Below are 16,557 nucleotides of genomic sequence, written 5' to 3'. Positions count from 1 at the left end.
CTTTAAAGTATATACTTTATTGAATATTGTTTTGATTGTTTAAGCGCTTTGTGACCCTGGTCTGGAAAAGCGCTATACAAATTAAAATGACTAACTTACTTATGTTTATTACCAGTTGTTGGTGAATTAATTGGAAATTAGAGGGGAAACCTGTTTATTGTTAAAATGTGTTATGAATGTCAACCATTTTAATTTCATTATACGTTTCATTTGATGGCATTTGTGGGGATTTCAACACAGTAACGCAGCCACGACTAGTCTTCCAGTATTTGTCACCATCAAGAGTATTAAAATCCGCCATTTTGAATTTCTCCTCAACGCCACACGAGATCTGGTTGACATTTCCTCGACGAGAAGTCGTTCTCCGTCGCCGCTGAGACACACGAAGAACGCTAACGACCTCAAAAAAAAACAACGACAACTCAAGAGTTCTTCGCGGTTGAAGCGAAAGTGTTCGTCCCTCTTCTTCTCTCATTGATGTTTGTCTTCTCCTTTATGAATGGACGACAGTAGGAGGGGGGAGGAGGAGGAGGAGGCGGCGCGCGCACCAGCCAAGGGGATGTCGCGCTCGCCGATTGGTCCGTCGCGCCCGCTGACGTCACCTCCGCCGTGACGCCATGCAGTCATTCACGGGAAAATAACAATCGGGAGGAGAGTCAGTGAAGGAGAGAAGCGAGAGATGAGCGGATAGAACACGCGTGTCAGAAGAGACGCAGCAGAGAAGCCAACCTAGAGAAAGAAAGAAACAAAATGGAGGACCTTTGCGAGATGGACTGCCCGGTGCTGAAGCGGCTGCTGAAGGACGACAGCGCCAAGTGTCTGCTGCTGGACTGCCGCTCCTTCCTCGCCTTCTCCGCGGGTCACATCCGCGGCGCCGTCAACGCCCGCTGCAACACCATCGTGCGCCGCCGCGCCAAGGGCTCCTCGCTCAGCCTGGACCAGGTGCTGGCGGGCGACGAGGAGGCGCGGGGCCGCCTGCGCTCCGGCTTGTACTCGGCCGTCGTGCTGTACGACGAGCGGACGCCGGACTGTGACACCGTGAAGGAGGACAGCACCGTGACCGTGGTGCTGCAGGCGCTCTGCCGGGACTCGTGCCCGTCCAACATGTACTTCCTCAAAGGTAAACAACGCCATAATAATGGAAGAATATTTATCGACAATAATAATTTTATTTTTTAATTTTAAATAGTGAATTTATTTGTCTTATTACTAAATAGTTACATAGTAAATAAAAAATAATTAATAAAAAATAATTTAATTTATTGCGCTGCATTTCTCGAGCCCACACACACACACACACACACACACATACACTGAGAGTGAATGAGGTAATGCTGCTGCGTAGGAGCCAGAGGGTTCTCAACCAGCAACACAAGGGCTTCTGGAGGGTGAAGGGACTAAAAAAAACCACTTGGATTCACCCGCTGCAACTATATTTAGACTGCAGAGCATCTCCACAAACAAACTGGTGCAAGCTGTGGTGCATTCTTCAGTGTGTGTGTGTGTGTGTGTGTGTGACGCAGGCAAGCACATTTGTATTTAAAAGATGAGTTTATCCACTTGATCCATCAGCGTCATGACACCATCCTAGTGTTTTTAATGACACTTTATTCAATAAAAATGTCATGGTTGGCATTGTCAGTCTTCTAAAAAAACAACATGTCTCTTCCAGGTGGCTACGACCGCTTCTTCACGGAGTACCCGGAGTACTGTCAGAAGAACAAGTCGTTACCGGCGCTCTCCAGCCAGTCCAGCGTGGACTCGTCCTGCTCGTCCTGTGGCACGCCGCACCACGACCAGGTGAGAGGTCGCCGCTGTCTCTTGTGTGCTTTGGCGTTTTTTGGATTTAAAAATCTGGTTTGTTTACGCTTGAAGAGTCGGTCGATGAGGGCGAATTGGGTTTAAATATAATTAGTTTAATTTTATTAATGTTTAAAAAGCAGTTTGTTCCTTGTTTGAGTTAGTATTTGGAGCTGCAAACTTGAGGTCCGGAGGCCAAATCGGCACCTCTGAGTCGTTTTCCGTGGCCCGTCGGATGCTCTGGTCAAAGTAGACGTTTGTGTTGATATCATGACTTATGGAGATGTCGAACAGAACAGATGACGCGAGTTTAGTTTGGTGAAAAAACACGGATATATTTAGGATTTAATAATGATCTATTTTGCCTCGTGATTAGTGACAGTTTAGTAAACGTAAGATTTTCAACGCCGTGGTTCCACATCTTTCCTGATAAAAACACGTGCGTCCGTGGGAATATTAAAGCACCGTCAGTCTGAACCTTCACCATCTTGCGGGCGCGTTCAAATATTGACACTCGGCTCCTGTGCGGCAGTCATGGGATGTTTGCCTCGCTCATGAGCGACTTGACTGTTGTTTGCTCTGTCGTCGAGTTCTGCGCCGACGGATGAGAAAAAAATAATGTTTTAAAATGGAGGACGGGTTCAGCCCGAGTGGCCTCTTGTCGTACGACGTCGTTTGTTGGACTCTTGCTTCACTTCCTGCGAGCGTCCGCGGGTCTCGTGGCGCCTGCGGAACCGAACGCATTTTCTCACAATCACGTGTCTCTGCTCGGTTACACACACAGTCTGTGTCTGGTTCACAGAAAACACTGTCAGGTGTTTCGCAACTTCCTGTCGGATGTCTACCCCCCTCCCCCTCCCCCTCTCTCCCCCTCTCTCCCCCCCTCACCCTCGTCTCAACTGACATCTCTGGTCAATATTGATCATTTCCTGCCACTGTGTCATCAGTCCCGCTGTCGTCAGCAGCGACAAAAACAAAAACCCGGTCCGGGTCGATGGACCTCCGGCTACACAGCGCGTCACACACGTTCGCCAAAACTAGCAAAACGTATCGACGCGGCTCAAGCGATGAGCTCGGATGACCCATTCGTTGTCGATATATACGAGTTTAAAACGCATTAATGATGACAACAGTTAAAAGCCAGTCAGTAGTTCAAAATAATAATCTTTTGTGTTTCTTCTTCTTCTTCTTCCAGGCCGGACCGGTGGAGATCCTGCCGTTCCTCTACCTCGGCAGTGCCCTCCACGCCTCCAAGAAGGAGGTGCTGGACTCCATGGGGATCTCGGCCCTGCTCAACGTGTCGTCCGACTGCCCAAACCACTTCGAGGGGGCGTACCAGTACAAGTGCATCCCCGTGGAGGACAACCACAAGGAAGACATCAGCTGCTGGTTCCTGGAGGCCATCGAGTTCATAGGTCAGTGTGTGCTCCTGGACTGGACGGGCGTGGGTGTGAAGCGTGTTGTTGCTCCAGCTGCTGGACCTCTGTGTCACGTGTTCGTGTTCAGCTGCTGAGAACGTGGATTTAAAATCAACAGATGGTAGAAAATCACATAAAATAATAAAAACAAAATAGACTTTAATAGGTTTTAACGTTGTTTTCTTGACGACACAGGTAAATAATTTAATTAAAAATATGAATCTTAATATAAATCGTATTTAAAAAGATGGAGGATAAACGTGAGGAAGAATAAATGAAGTGAATCCTAAGCGTAGACGCAAATAAATCCCAGAATCCTCGGCGAAGATAAAATCCTATTTTTTTTTTTTTCAATCTCCACTTTTCCTCCGCACTCTTCACGAGAGGGAAAAAAATAAGACGCAGACGTTGACATTTGCGTTGAGAAAATATTGCCTGTGATGTCGTGTGAGCTTTGCAAATCTGTGCGTGTGTGTGTGTGTGTGTGTGAGAGAGTTTTTGCTTCCTGTGCGCTCGTGTGTGTGTGTGTGTGTGTGTATGTGTGTGTAGGTGCTGGTATGCGTCATAGATAGCTGCTGAGGGACCAGATTCTGACTCATCCACTGTTACCCAGTGAACAGACGTTGTGTTGGAGTTACCTGAAAACTTGCTGTGTGTGTGTGTGTGTGTGTGTGTGTGTGTGTGTGTGTGTGTGTGTGTGTGTGTGTGTGCGTGCATGTGTGTATATATATACATGCATATAATGTAAGGACGACTAGAATATTGCGTGACTCTGCCGCAAACTAACAAGGTGATGTCTCCGAACGTCCCTTCATTTTCTAAGGAGCTTTACACGTGCACACGTACGTGCACACACCAGTTAAGAGGTCATTCATAAGTAACAAGTCTACACAGAGTCTCTCGTGGATGACTCATCTATTTCTTTTTTTAAAAGCAAATATGACTAATGAAGGAGATTGTTTGGGATTTGTCGTTGCTGATCCTCATCCCTGTCCACGTACACGTTTAGTCACACCACAAAATTGATCGTCTGATCTTTTAGATATGAAAGTATGATTTTAAATTAATGAAAAGGTTAAAAAAAAGTCTGTAATGACGTGACCGGAATCGAAGTTTCTCTGCGTCGTGTCCAGATCTGTCGGTTCAGAGACAAAAGTGGCTACATTTTGAATTTTTTTTTAGTTACTTATCTCTTCGTCTGTCACTCATTTTTTTTCCACAAAGACACTCAAAGACAAATCATTTCCTGACTCTTGTTTGTGTCACTCAAAGTTCTCGGCACAGGTCAGAGGTCAAATTCTCCTCAAACATAACAAAAAACGAGAGGAAGTCGGTTTTTGTCGTTAAAATGTTTTTACTTTTAAGTTAAAAGGATTTTACTCAAGTTAATCATTATTCAATTGACTTTTATGTTCTATTGTTGTTTAATATGTATTTTACATTTACTTTAAATTTGTCGCAACATTTTGATCTTTTCTTTTTACAAATTATTTCTAAACTAAATGTTACAAATACTTAGAAACGTCAAGTTGTTGCTCGTATTATCCTCCACTTTTATTATATTATCACCTAAAACTTTTATTCCTCTTAAGATTCAATTAATCTTTTATGAATTCTTTAATAGCATTATTTTATAGATTAATTTCTCTTAAAACAACAAATAACAGAAGGGAGATGATTGGGTTTTCTCACAGTTTTAGGTTAAAATGTATGTTTTTTTTTCTCATCCATCATTACTTTTTCTGTTATTATCATATAAAACTTCTCTTTTTACATTTTAATTCATGGTTTTTCTTTCAAATCATGTTTTCTAGTTGACGAATGAAGCGAGTACATGATATTTTAGTGGCGGATTCATCTCTGAGTGACAGCAGAGTTTACATTGATCTTAAACTACACTTCCACTCAGGACTGACCTCTGACCTCCCTCTCTCTCTCCCCCCTCAGACTCGGTGCGGGACAACAGCGGCAGGGTCCTGGTCCACTGTCAGGCGGGCATCTCGCGCTCGGCCACCATCTGCCTGGCGTACCTGATGAAGAGGAAGCGCGTGCGTCTGGACGAGGCCTTCGAGTTCGTGCGCCGGCGCCGCAGCATCATCTCGCCCAACTTCAGCTTCATGGGTCAGCTGCTGCAGTTCGAGTCGCAGCTGCTCGCCACCTCCTGCGCCGCCGAGGCCGCCGCCACCGCCAGCCCGCTGCTCGCGCCCAAGACCTCGTCCAGCGCCGCCTCGGCCACGGCCACGCCCACCTCGCCCTTCATCTTCAACTTCCCCGTGTCGGTGGTGAACTCGGCCTACTTGCATCACAGCCCGCTCACCACCTCGCCGGGCTACTGATGGACGGACTCGTGACCGGGGCTGCTGGTCCAAAAACAAAAACAAAACCCCTCGGGTCTTCCAGGTGATGTCGCGGTGCCTGATTCTGAACACACACAGAGACACACACACACACACACACACACACACTCTCTGGCTGGAGCCTCACACTCTGTGACTCTCGGTGTAAAGCTCCGTCGCTATGGAGACGACTCGTCTTAAGGAGAGGAGATGGACACAGGAAGGAAGGAAGGATGGAATCTCAAGCACCTGCTCTTTCCCCTCTTTGGCCGTCCGACAAAAGAGATGGATGGAGGGAGCAGCGGAGGAGGAGGAGGAGGGTGACAGAACGCAGTGGCCTCTTCAGTGACAGGTGCTGCGACCGGAGTTTCCTGCCCCTCCTCCTCCCCCCTTCCTTTTCACGACCCCTCATCCTCTCATCTCTGCTTCTCATCTCCTCCCGACTCGACGGATGAAATGAATCAAACATGATGCCAAAAAAAAAAAAAGGAGGAGAAGAACCCGTGACACGACCGGCAGAGACGCTTTTTTTTTTTTTTTTCCTTGAGCCTGAGACGCACTTCAAAAGTTACACTTCCTGTTAGTCGTCCGTCCGGAGGAGACGAGGAAACGTTTGAACAAGTTTGTGCCTTGAACACAAGTGGGACGTTGTCCATCCGCTCACACAAACATGTTGAACACTCAGGTTAGTCTGCGGCAACATCCCACAACCAAACTTTTACGTCTGGAATGTTTTTCTTTGACGCCCACTTTAGGTCAGTAGCACGACGACGCAATACCGAACTAGTCTGGTCTCACACACACACACACACACACACGCTCGCACAAACACAACAACAGGGTCCAGCAGCGACAAGACTTCTCCGGTCTGGACGATTGTCTCTGTAGCACTTTGAAGTGATGCAATACTGAACTTAATTTATGATTGATTTGCACAACGTGGGGGACGACGACGACGACGGGGGGCCGGCGAGCAGATCAGAGCCAATCAGTAAACCAGGCAATACTTTGTTACCGTGTGTGTGTGTGTCGGCCGCTGTCCATCCGTCTCCGTGTCTGGTCGTCATGGCAATATCGATCCTCCTTTCTACATGTAAATAGATGAGTTGTACATAGAAGGAAGAATTTTTGCCCTCGATTTTATTGTGACATTGAATCTGTGCATTTATTTATTACTGAAATCCACCGTTGAATAAACAATGTTCTTAATGAAGATCTTCAGTCTTTTGTCTTATTATGAGCTGTTTGTTTTTAAGCAGGACCTTGTGTATCATTCGAAATGTTTATTTAACCTTCTTCGTTATTTAGTACTGAAGAGCTTTCACTTGGAAATACATTCATATGACAAGAAAATATTAACAATATTGGTAAATTTTCAGGATAACTACATTTGCAGTTAAGATATGAATATTTTAATGAAAATACAAAAAACATGTTTGTAAAGCGTGCATTTTTGCTTCATTGGTGTGCAGCGCCATCCAGTGGTAGCAACGCAGTATGACGCTTTTTGCATTTCTTTTTGGTGCTGGTGTATCGAAAGGTTTCAAATCCTGCTCAAGGGCACTTCTGCTGTCACGTGTTCCACTGTTGAGAGCAACATGTCGACTATTGTTAAACTTTAAATTAGATTCAAAGCGTCGATTTTTATGGAAAATAACAGATAAATAATTCATCATGTCTTTACATTCTACTGGTTTCAATCAAGATAACTATTAATATATTATTTAACAAATCACAAATAAATGTTTCGTTGGCCAGAAAAAAAATGAGATTACATAAGTGTAACATTCATCTACAAAACATTGTTTCATAAATATTCATTTTATTTCTTTAATTTCTATTCTTTAAAAAAAGTTATGAAATCACCAAAAAAAAAGGTTGCTTCATGTTCGCACCTGTGTGATGCGCTGGATTAGTAACACCTGTGCAGGTAAGTTCAGGAGCTCATGGACATGATGTCGATGAACAGGTGAGTCCGTTGCTGAGATTTACACTTTGTTACATGTAAATGATACTGAAAAAAGGGGTATTTTTATAATAATAATAATTTGATTATTTGTAAAAGATTAGTGATGAGTCGTTAAGAAGCGTTTCAAAACACTGTATGCGCGTGCGCATCTTTTTATGTATGCGCGTGCGCATCTTTTTTGGTATGCGCGTGCGCATCTATTTTTGGTATGCGCGTGCGCATCTTTTTTTGGTATGCGCGTGCGCATCTATTTTTTTGGTATGCGCGTGCGCATCTTTTTTTGGTGTGCGCGTGAGCATCTTTTTTTGGTATGCGCGTGCGCATCTGTTTTTGGTATGCGCGTGCGCATCTGTTTTTGGTATGCGCGTGCGCATCTGTTTTTGGTATGCGCGTGCGCATCTGTTTTTGGTATGCGCGTGCGCATCTGTTTTTGTATGCGCGTGCGCATCTTGTTTTTGATTGCGCGTGCGCATCTTGTTTTTGTATGCGCGTGCGCATCTTGTTTTTGTATGCGCGTGTGCATCTGTTTTTGTATGCGCGTGCGCATCTTTTTTTTGTATGCGCGTGGGCATCTTTTTTTTGTATGCGCGTGGGCATCTTTTTTTGTATGCGCGTGGGCATCTTTTTTTGTATGCGCGTGGGCATCTTTTTTTTGTATGCGCGTGCGCATCTTGTTTTTGTATGCCCGTGCGAATCTTGTTTTTGTATGCGCGTGCGCATCTGTTTTTGTATGCGCGTGCGCATCTGTTTTTGTATGCGCGTGCGCATCTTGTTTTTGTATGCCCGTGCGCATCTTGTTTTTGTATGCCCGTGCGAATCTTGTTTTTGTATGCGCGTGCGCATCTGTTTTTGTATGCGCGTGCGCATCTGTTTTTGTATGCGCGTGCGCATCTTGTTTTTGTATGCGCGTGCGCATCTTGTTTTTGTATGCCCGTGCGAATCTTGTTTTTGTATGCGCGTGCGCATCTGTTTTTGTATGCGCGTGCGCATCTGTTTTTGTATGCGCGTGCGCATCTTGTTTTTGTATGCGCGTGCGCATCTGTTTTTGTATGCGCGTGCGCATCTGTTTTTGTATGCGCATGCGCATCTTTTTTTTGAATGCACGTGGGCATCTTTTTTTTGTATGCGCGTGGGCATCTTTTTTTGTATGTGCGTGGGCATCCGTTTTTTGTATGCGCGTGGGCATCCGTTTTATGTGTGCTCGTGGGCATCCGTTTTATGTGTGCGCGTGCGCATTTGTTTTATTCATTTTATAGGTTTGTTTGTGATGTGTAGTTATGCGTTTGTGTGCATGTCACTGGTGTGCGCATGTGTCAGTGTGTGTCTGCGCAGTAGCGGTTTTAGGTACGGGCGAACGGGGCAGCCGCCGATAACAAAAATTAAAATGTGCCTCTGCAGCAGCTGCTCGCTGACAAGGTGCAGCTGTGAGTGAGAGAAGAAAGGAGGGGGGGCGCGGCGACACTTCACCTCTGGGTCTCTCCAAATGATCGGACGGGGGGGAGGGTGGCGGCGTGGGGGGATAATATACTGTAAAGTCAGTCACACGATGAATTTCTTCCATATAACGCACGTTTCATTCATAATATTATATATACATGTTTATAATTCCTGCACGTTGATGATTTTGCATCAAGGAAGGCCAGAAAGGTCAACTTTTAGCGTGTTCTGGTGTCATTGGAACAGTGTAATACAGTATATATATATTTTTTTCGAGTGTGTTATTTGTGTGATGAAGGATTTGTGCTATTAAGAATATTGTTCCTATATTTTATTTGTATATTATTTTTTACATTATTTTTTTTATTTCATTGATACATCTGATATATTTTGCAATATTAATGTATATAGAATACATTCAGAAAGTCCATACTGTTTTGTGTAATAAAACACATCGTTACTGTAAGATATTGTGACATGTCTGATATATATAAATAGAGATTATTATTATTATCTGTCGCGGTCGGGGGGGAGGCTCGCCCGGGGAGTAATTCAGTGTAGAACCGCCACTGATAACACTCCAAGAGTGAGAGTATTTTACTCCGTTTTTTACTTCTTTATCCTACAAAAGTATAAATATTTAGTTCTGGAATTGTTGTGTTCACGTAATAGACTCGACTCTTGCAGGGTTGTTTGGTAATTAAACGTATGTTGTTTTCAACATCGTCACATAATATTATCAACGATTAGATTTATTACCTCATGGTTGTTCGCACGTCATCAACGAAGTCTTTTGTCCAACTCTTGACCACTTGACGACGCTGCGCGCTAGTCCTCATGGGAAATGTGGTCTCCCATCAGGCAAAAACAATACCACTTTAGTCCACTGGCGTCGCTCGACTATAAAACTACCCAGTGTTTCCGTCAGCAGCTGTTATAATTTTCGCCACTAGATGGAGCTCTCTGGCTTTTCTACTTTTTATTTTGGGCTGCTCCGTCCAGGGGTCACCACAGTGAACCAACCTCCTTCATCTTAGCCTTTTCTCTGTATCCCCTTCTTTCTCTACATCCATAAACCTTCTCTTTGGTCGTCATCTAGACCTCCTGCCTGGCAGTTCCAACCCCAGCATCCTTCTACTCGCACATATATATTCCGTCTTCCTGCAATTAACCTTCATTCTTGATCATATCTTCACCTCTCCAGCGGTTCCTCCACCTGCTCTCACCACAGATCACCATGTCATTTGCAAACATCATCGTCCACGGAGATTCCTCACATTCGCCCGCCATGGGAGCAAAGAACGACAAGAGGCCGATATTAAATCTTTTTAATTTACACTCGTCTTCGACCAAAACCAACATCGTGACCCTGGAGTCGAAAAAGCAAGTCGTCCATGAGAGGTGACATCCCAGAATGTTTATGAAGAGAGGCTCTAGCGCCCCCTGGCTTCCACACGTGGTCCTGTTTGTTTGTAGTGATATAAATAAAAAAAACATTAAAACATCGGTATAATGAGGTTAAGAGGTTTGATTGAATGTTGACTTTAGAAGATTCATGTACGGTCGTCACGACAACCGTGTTCTGTACACACTTCTGGTCCGGGGGTCGCACACACAAAAAAGAAAAGAAAACAAAAACACGAGCGTGTTTTATGGAGTGTGAATGGAAATGTATGACATTCAGTCACATCTGGCAGATATTTTTAAAGTTGCAAATTAACATGAAAACCCTTGAATTGGACTTGAAAGTTGAACCGTATAAAGTTTTATCTAAAAAAAAATACATTCAAGCGAGAGTCACGTCTTGAACAGACGTCAACATTCAAACCATCGTTGGCGTTTGTAAGGATTTATAGTCGCTCTGGTCACCAATAATCATCACTTTCTCACATTAAGGGTAGATTTTTATCGAATCGCTTGTACAAGTTTACTTGTAAATTTGCAACTTTAAAATGTAAACCGGAAGTTGATCCTCAACCGTTTCCTGTGGATTTATGAACATTTCTTCTTCTTCTCTCACAGTCTTGTCCGAGTGTTCCCCGGAGGCGCCGTCTTCAGAAATTCACATTTCATTAAAATCGAAGACGGTAAACTCGGAGAAAAGTACGAGAAACAGCTATTTAAAAAAAACAAAATAAATATTTACTAACTCCAACTTTGACTGCCTCCTGCTGTAGTTCCGTCGAGCCGCCACTAGATGGAGGCCGAGCACAGAGGAGCGCAGTGGAAAGGCAGCAGTTTTTTCATTGTAAACATCGTCCGGTTTGAACGTGAATAAGACGTCAGCGGCCTGTAAAGCTGCACCAGAGTCACTAGGATTCCACAGAATACGTCGGATAGTTTTGATTTTTAGTCGTAGGATACGAATCACAAGTAGCATTTGTGCAAAGCTGTGACGTAAATGTTGGTTTTTAGGCTGAATACGTTTGTCGAGTTAAATCTTAAAATGGTTGAAACAAGAGCCTCAGGTGTGGTGCAGCTGGTGTCGAATGTGCAAACGTTTGTCTCGCACAGTGTCAGCCTGACGGTCCCGTCCTCAAATGTCGCTAAAAACACCCTCGACTCGAGAGCAGATCTCGTACTTGGGAGGATTTGAAGAAAGTTTTGGGCAGCGGTCGGTTCTAGAAAGAGGCAAACGCGGGTCGTGGTCCTGGCTGTGGGTCGTGGACCCCCACAGTTAATCTCATCTTCGCTCACATTCACAACACAAACGTTGTCGCTGTTTTTTCCTTTTTTTTCGATACGCACCGTATCAAAACACGTGGGTTCAAATCCCCGGGTCGGGAGGATTCCTCCGACCCCTGAAGACACTTAATGTTCCTCATGTCGTAGTGTTTGTAAGAAAGCACCTCTGATTCCCTTCGGATCCCGACCGCACTCAGGACTTCTGCTCGGCCGGGGCGGTGGGCGTGGCCACGCTCTCGGGCTTCATGATCTGGTAGGTGATCAGGTACTCGGGGTACGCCTGCGGACACAACCCTGACGTCTTAATACCGGGTGAAAAAAAAGTTGCGACTGAAAGACAGAATCGACGTCCTTGAGGGGGGGCACCGTCGGCGTTGGACCCACCTGCTCGCCGCGGTAGATGACGTACTCGGCGTAGGCCAGACCGTTCACGCTGGGCCGCCCGATCACCGAGTGGTGACCCGGGGGGGCGTGGGCCATCTTCATGGCGCTGAACTGGAGGAAGGACTTCCCCAGCGTCACTCTGCAGAACAGCATCTGTCTGAAAGGTCAACATGGCGTCAGGTCAAAGGTCAGGGTTGATGATGGTGAGGGGGAAGGGAGGGTGGGTTTCTACCGGACCTGTGGCACACGTAGCAGGAGCGGTCTTTGTGGGTGGGACACCCGGTGCCTCCTCCGATCCCGTACACGTACTGGTTGCTCTTGGACGAATTCTCGGCGAAGTAGATTCCGGCGCCGAACATGCCGCCGATGTAGGCGTGACGCTCGTCGAAGCCCTTGTGGATGATGGCGTTGATGAACGGAGAACCTGCAGCGACAGACGGAGGAGTGAGAAGAGGAAGAAGAGGAAGAAGACGACACAGACGGTGTTGAATTTAAAGACGTTTGCACTCAGGCGGCAAATTGATTTTCCAGATGTAGTTTATTGAGCCTTCAACACTAGTGACACAAAAATAGTAGCGGTGTTAGAAAATATCAACACGGCGATATATTGCAATATATTTTTCCACAAGCGATAGACATTCAACGGCACGATTTGGTTTTCCAAGAAATATAATGTTATTTGATTAAATTTTTTGGTTTCTAATCACATTTCACTTCTTAGGTTTTGTTATTATATGGTTTATAATTCAATAAAGTGTGTTTAAATGAATAATAATACTCCATTTCATGTAAATATTTAAGATGTTTGTTTATTTGTAGTTAAGTTTTTAGTCGCTCTGCATACGCCTGATAACCTTTCATCTGCTGCTACAACCTTGTTTTATCAAGTCGTTTTTATCCTTGAGCACCTGGTTTTATTGTATCATTTGATTTTATTGTATTATGTGACTTTATTGTGAAGCGACCTTGAGTCTCTTAAAAGACGCTTTTAAATAAAATGTATTATTATTATTATTATAATCATTATTTGAGTTGCCGCTAGGCTAATGGCAGCAGTCCTTATGTCCTACATAGCTAAAGGAACAATCATGTGAGATCCTGGCGATGACTGAGGATGAGAGGATACAGGCTTTTAAAGCTGATGTTTGTACATATTTTGGTTTCAAAACAATTGAAAACCGTTACGACTTCGTCAAGAGTCATGTGATCTTTAAATTCTGCAACACCAGAGTCAAGTACTCGACAATACTACAAATATATTCTTGTTACTATAGTATCACAATATATCGTATTGTTGCCTCTGTATCGTGATAAGTATCAAACTGAGTGTTATGCTTATTTCAAGAATATAGAAGGATTTTAGAAATAAATGATTTAAAATAAATAAAATATTAAAATAAACATTCAAACTGAACCAGAAAATTCTTCAGGTCACTATTTTTGCCACCAACTATATTTTTGTTTTCATTTTCATAAACCATGACATAAAGATTCAATCGCCCCTAAAGAAGCAGATTAAAAAGTATGACTTTATAGCTGCTGATGGAGCGACAGTATCTTGAATCCCGAATTATTTATAAATATTTCAATATTAAAGATGAGACTTTGGCTAATTAGTGACGTTAATGAAACATGAAACGACCAGTAAATCATCGGATTTGCTTTAGTTTCAGAGAAAAACAGCAACATTGAGCATGAATTTAAAACATCCTCACTTGGTGACTAAACTGGAAAACTCAAAATAATATTTCCTGACAAAATGTGCAGCCGACGTTTGATTGACAGCTACAATCAAAGTGTGAAGCTAAGCTAATAATGAAAATGCTAAGAAACGCAAAACTCTTTAATAATGTGTTCTCATTGTAAAAAATGTACCATATGGCACTGCAACAGCTTCAGAAGTTAAATATTTTAAATCAAAAGTTAAGATCAAACATGTTTTAAATACAAAATATGACTCAAGTTCATGAGTAAATACCGTGAAACAACATCCTCTCGTTGTGGTGATTGTGGTTCTCGTCGGCGATCTCCTTCTGCCGGTGTGAGTATCTCTCCCGCAGCTTCTTGTTGACCACCTTCTGGATCTGTCAATCATCATCAGAACAACCACATGAGCGTCTGCGCGAGCCGACGGGAGGAGAACGGACCCGGACCTTGATGATGTTGTACTGGCTGAAGACTCCACCGGCGTTGCCTCCGTCACGGTGCTCTCTGATGGTGCTCTGCAGCTGCGGACGCAGGTTCGTGGATTAACTCGCGATCGACATGTCAGCGCGAGGCCGAGCAGAAGGACGGTCGCCGAAACGAAGCCCATCTATTTCCTAATGACCTCCATTAAATGAAAACGCTTCATATTTTTGGCAGATCTGGGCGAAGACTCCGGAGCGACGGCGTTGCCAGTCGTTTATCGACTCCTCCGGAGAGAGAATTACACTTTTAATCACCTCTTCAACATCCAGCGGTTCTCATTCATCAGCCCGACATCAAGACTGATATCTCGCGTCTCCCTCAATTACCGCCTTCATCTACTGCACTGAGACGGAGCTGACGGGCGGCAGAACAGTTTAACCCTTCGCGCCTGTTGTTCCAGCAGGACTTCGATCACCGGATGGACAAATAACCTCCTGATAAGATTCTTCGTGAAGATCACCTTTTTAAATGAGTTATAATCACAGAATAACTTTGAGATAAAACAATCTAGAGTTTGTGTCTTACTCTTTTTTACTAGTTTACCGTTTTTTTGTATTTATTAAACTTGACTCAAACGAGTGTCTGACTAGTCAAGAGTCTCATGATAATTTTATTTCTTAGAAAATACAGGCTTTAAAAAAAAACCTTCCAGACCGTTATAATTAATACAACGAACATTATATAAAGAAGTGTCTCACGGATCTGAACCTACTTTAGACAAAATGGTCATTTATTTTACCCATCAGCCCCCTGTGATCTTTTTATTATCGTGTTCCTTAAATCTTGCTGCTCCTCTCAGACATTTAAGTCACAATTCTCACCATTGAAATAACAACAGTCTAAGGCAAGTATTACATTTATTTTAAATTGATGGTTTTAATTTATTTAATTCTCTTCTCCAGATATTTTCTTCCTTCTCTATATTTTTTAATAAAATGATTCTTGTGTCAGATTTTCGCTATTCCGGTCAAAATAAAGACCTGGAAATTTGGATTTAATATCTTTTTTTACCCTCTTTAAACCAGGTTGTGTACTTGATAAACCAGAGCTAGTGTGAAGTTTTGTAAACGTGTCTTTGGAAACAAGAATTATGACTAATATCATAAAAACACAGACAGTGAAGCGACCACACATCGCTCTGCAATAAAATAAATCTATGAAATACAGTAATGACCAAATAAATATTGGTGATTTCAACAAGTGAATAAATAAATAAACCTGCAACATCAACATAGCATATGAGGCGCCATCTCTCTCAGCAACTCTCACAGTAACAGTGACCTGAAAAGATCCCATAAGGCTTTGCCGCCCAGCTATCCAATCACAGCTTTCGATAACTTTTGATATACCAACACACACGTAGAATTAAGTACAGTATAGTAGCAACCACACAGTGGTGACTTAATAGATCAATGTGTAGCAAGGCATGATGGGAGTTCACCATTTTGTTGGCACCATAAGTAATGCGGGTTAGGTGATAAGTGACCCCCTACTAAAGTGTTTTTTAATTGGGGAGGGTCAACTGTACATGAGAATATAACATTATCAACCTGAAATATAGGACAAAGAAAGACAGATTTGAGGAAGTTTGCTTCCAACAAACAAACGATTTAAGTGTGATTTAAAGTGTTTTTATTTCTTACTTCCTCCTCCACGGACTGGAACTCCTTGTCATCCGGCGCCAGGTCGATCAACACCGTCCCCTGACTCGAGCAGTGGAAGGTCAGGTAAGGATTCGCACCTGCATCCAAACAAAGTGGAGTTTAGTTCAGATATAGTCGTCAATCTATGTCTATTAAGAGTCACATCCTCATGTGACGACTTACAGTTGTTTGTACAACTATGTTGCGTCAAGTGTGTGTTTGTGTGTGTGTGTGCATGTGTGTGTGTTTCCTGACCTTGCTGCCCTCCCAGGAGCCTCTCGATGCCCTTGATGAGTTTGTGTCTGTGACCGTAAGCATTGATTCCGATCTCCTTCAGCTCCTCGTGACCCATGTCTGCCAGCACATCCAGAGAAATCTGCCCGGGAACAGCACAGACTTGTTTGTACACAAACTGATTCAATAAAAAATGCAACGGTTCGCGTCTCGCTCGCTCGCCGGGAATCCTAACAAGCTGAGCAACAAGTTGAGCCTGACGAGGGATCGACGATAACAAGCTCCATTACTGGAGACATATTGCAGACACAACACGACGGATATTCATGAGAGGACGAGGTAAAGGTTAATGGATGCGCGAGAGTCGTCGGGCCCGTGACGCGCTAATGGACGTCTTTTCGGCGGAAACTAAGACGACACCGTTTTCAAACGCTGACCTTTGAGCGTGATGGATGCGAGGA

The 16,557-nt window shown here is 43.8% G+C and overlaps 2 protein-coding genes across 2 annotated transcripts in view; one reads left to right on the top strand and one right to left on the bottom strand.

Annotated features, from left to right (window-relative positions):
• Positions 1–582: 582 nt before the first annotated feature.
• On the top strand, positions 583–6,767 carry dusp4 (dual specificity phosphatase 4). The gene is made up of 4 exons (XM_087791114.1): positions 583–1,120; positions 1,673–1,800; positions 2,996–3,215; positions 5,166–6,767. The coding sequence occupies exons 1-4, from the start codon at positions 751–753 to the stop codon at positions 5,552–5,554; spliced, it is 1,107 nt and encodes a 368-aa protein (XP_087647240.1). The 5' UTR covers positions 583–750; the 3' UTR covers positions 5,555–6,767.
• A 3,506-nt stretch (positions 6,768–10,273) lies between these two features.
• Positions 10,274–16,557, bottom strand: part of LOC148079524 (poly [ADP-ribose] polymerase tankyrase-1-like) — a 67,026-nt gene continuing 60,742 nt past the window's right edge. The window contains exons 23-29 of the mRNA XM_087791113.1: positions 16,118–16,238; positions 15,863–15,960; positions 14,183–14,257; positions 14,008–14,113; positions 12,267–12,453; positions 12,030–12,186; positions 10,274–11,925 (exon numbers count right to left, since the gene is read on the bottom strand). Coding sequence (XP_087647239.1) covers positions 11,839–11,925; positions 12,030–12,186; positions 12,267–12,453; positions 14,008–14,113; positions 14,183–14,257; positions 15,863–15,960; positions 16,118–16,238 — 831 coding nt within the window. The 3' untranslated portion in view covers positions 10,274–11,838. The remainder of the gene's footprint in view (positions 11,926–12,029; positions 12,187–12,266; positions 12,454–14,007; positions 14,114–14,182; positions 14,258–15,862; positions 15,961–16,117; positions 16,239–16,557) is intronic.

This window comes from Callionymus lyra, chromosome 5 (assembly GCF_982586985.1).
Source record: "Callionymus lyra chromosome 5, fCalLyr1.hap1.1, whole genome shotgun sequence".
NCBI classification, from domain to species: Eukaryota; Metazoa; Chordata; class Actinopteri; order Syngnathiformes; family Callionymidae; genus Callionymus; species Callionymus lyra.
Note: the sequence above shows the minus strand (reverse complement) of the source record. Positions and strands in the feature narration are given on the sequence as shown.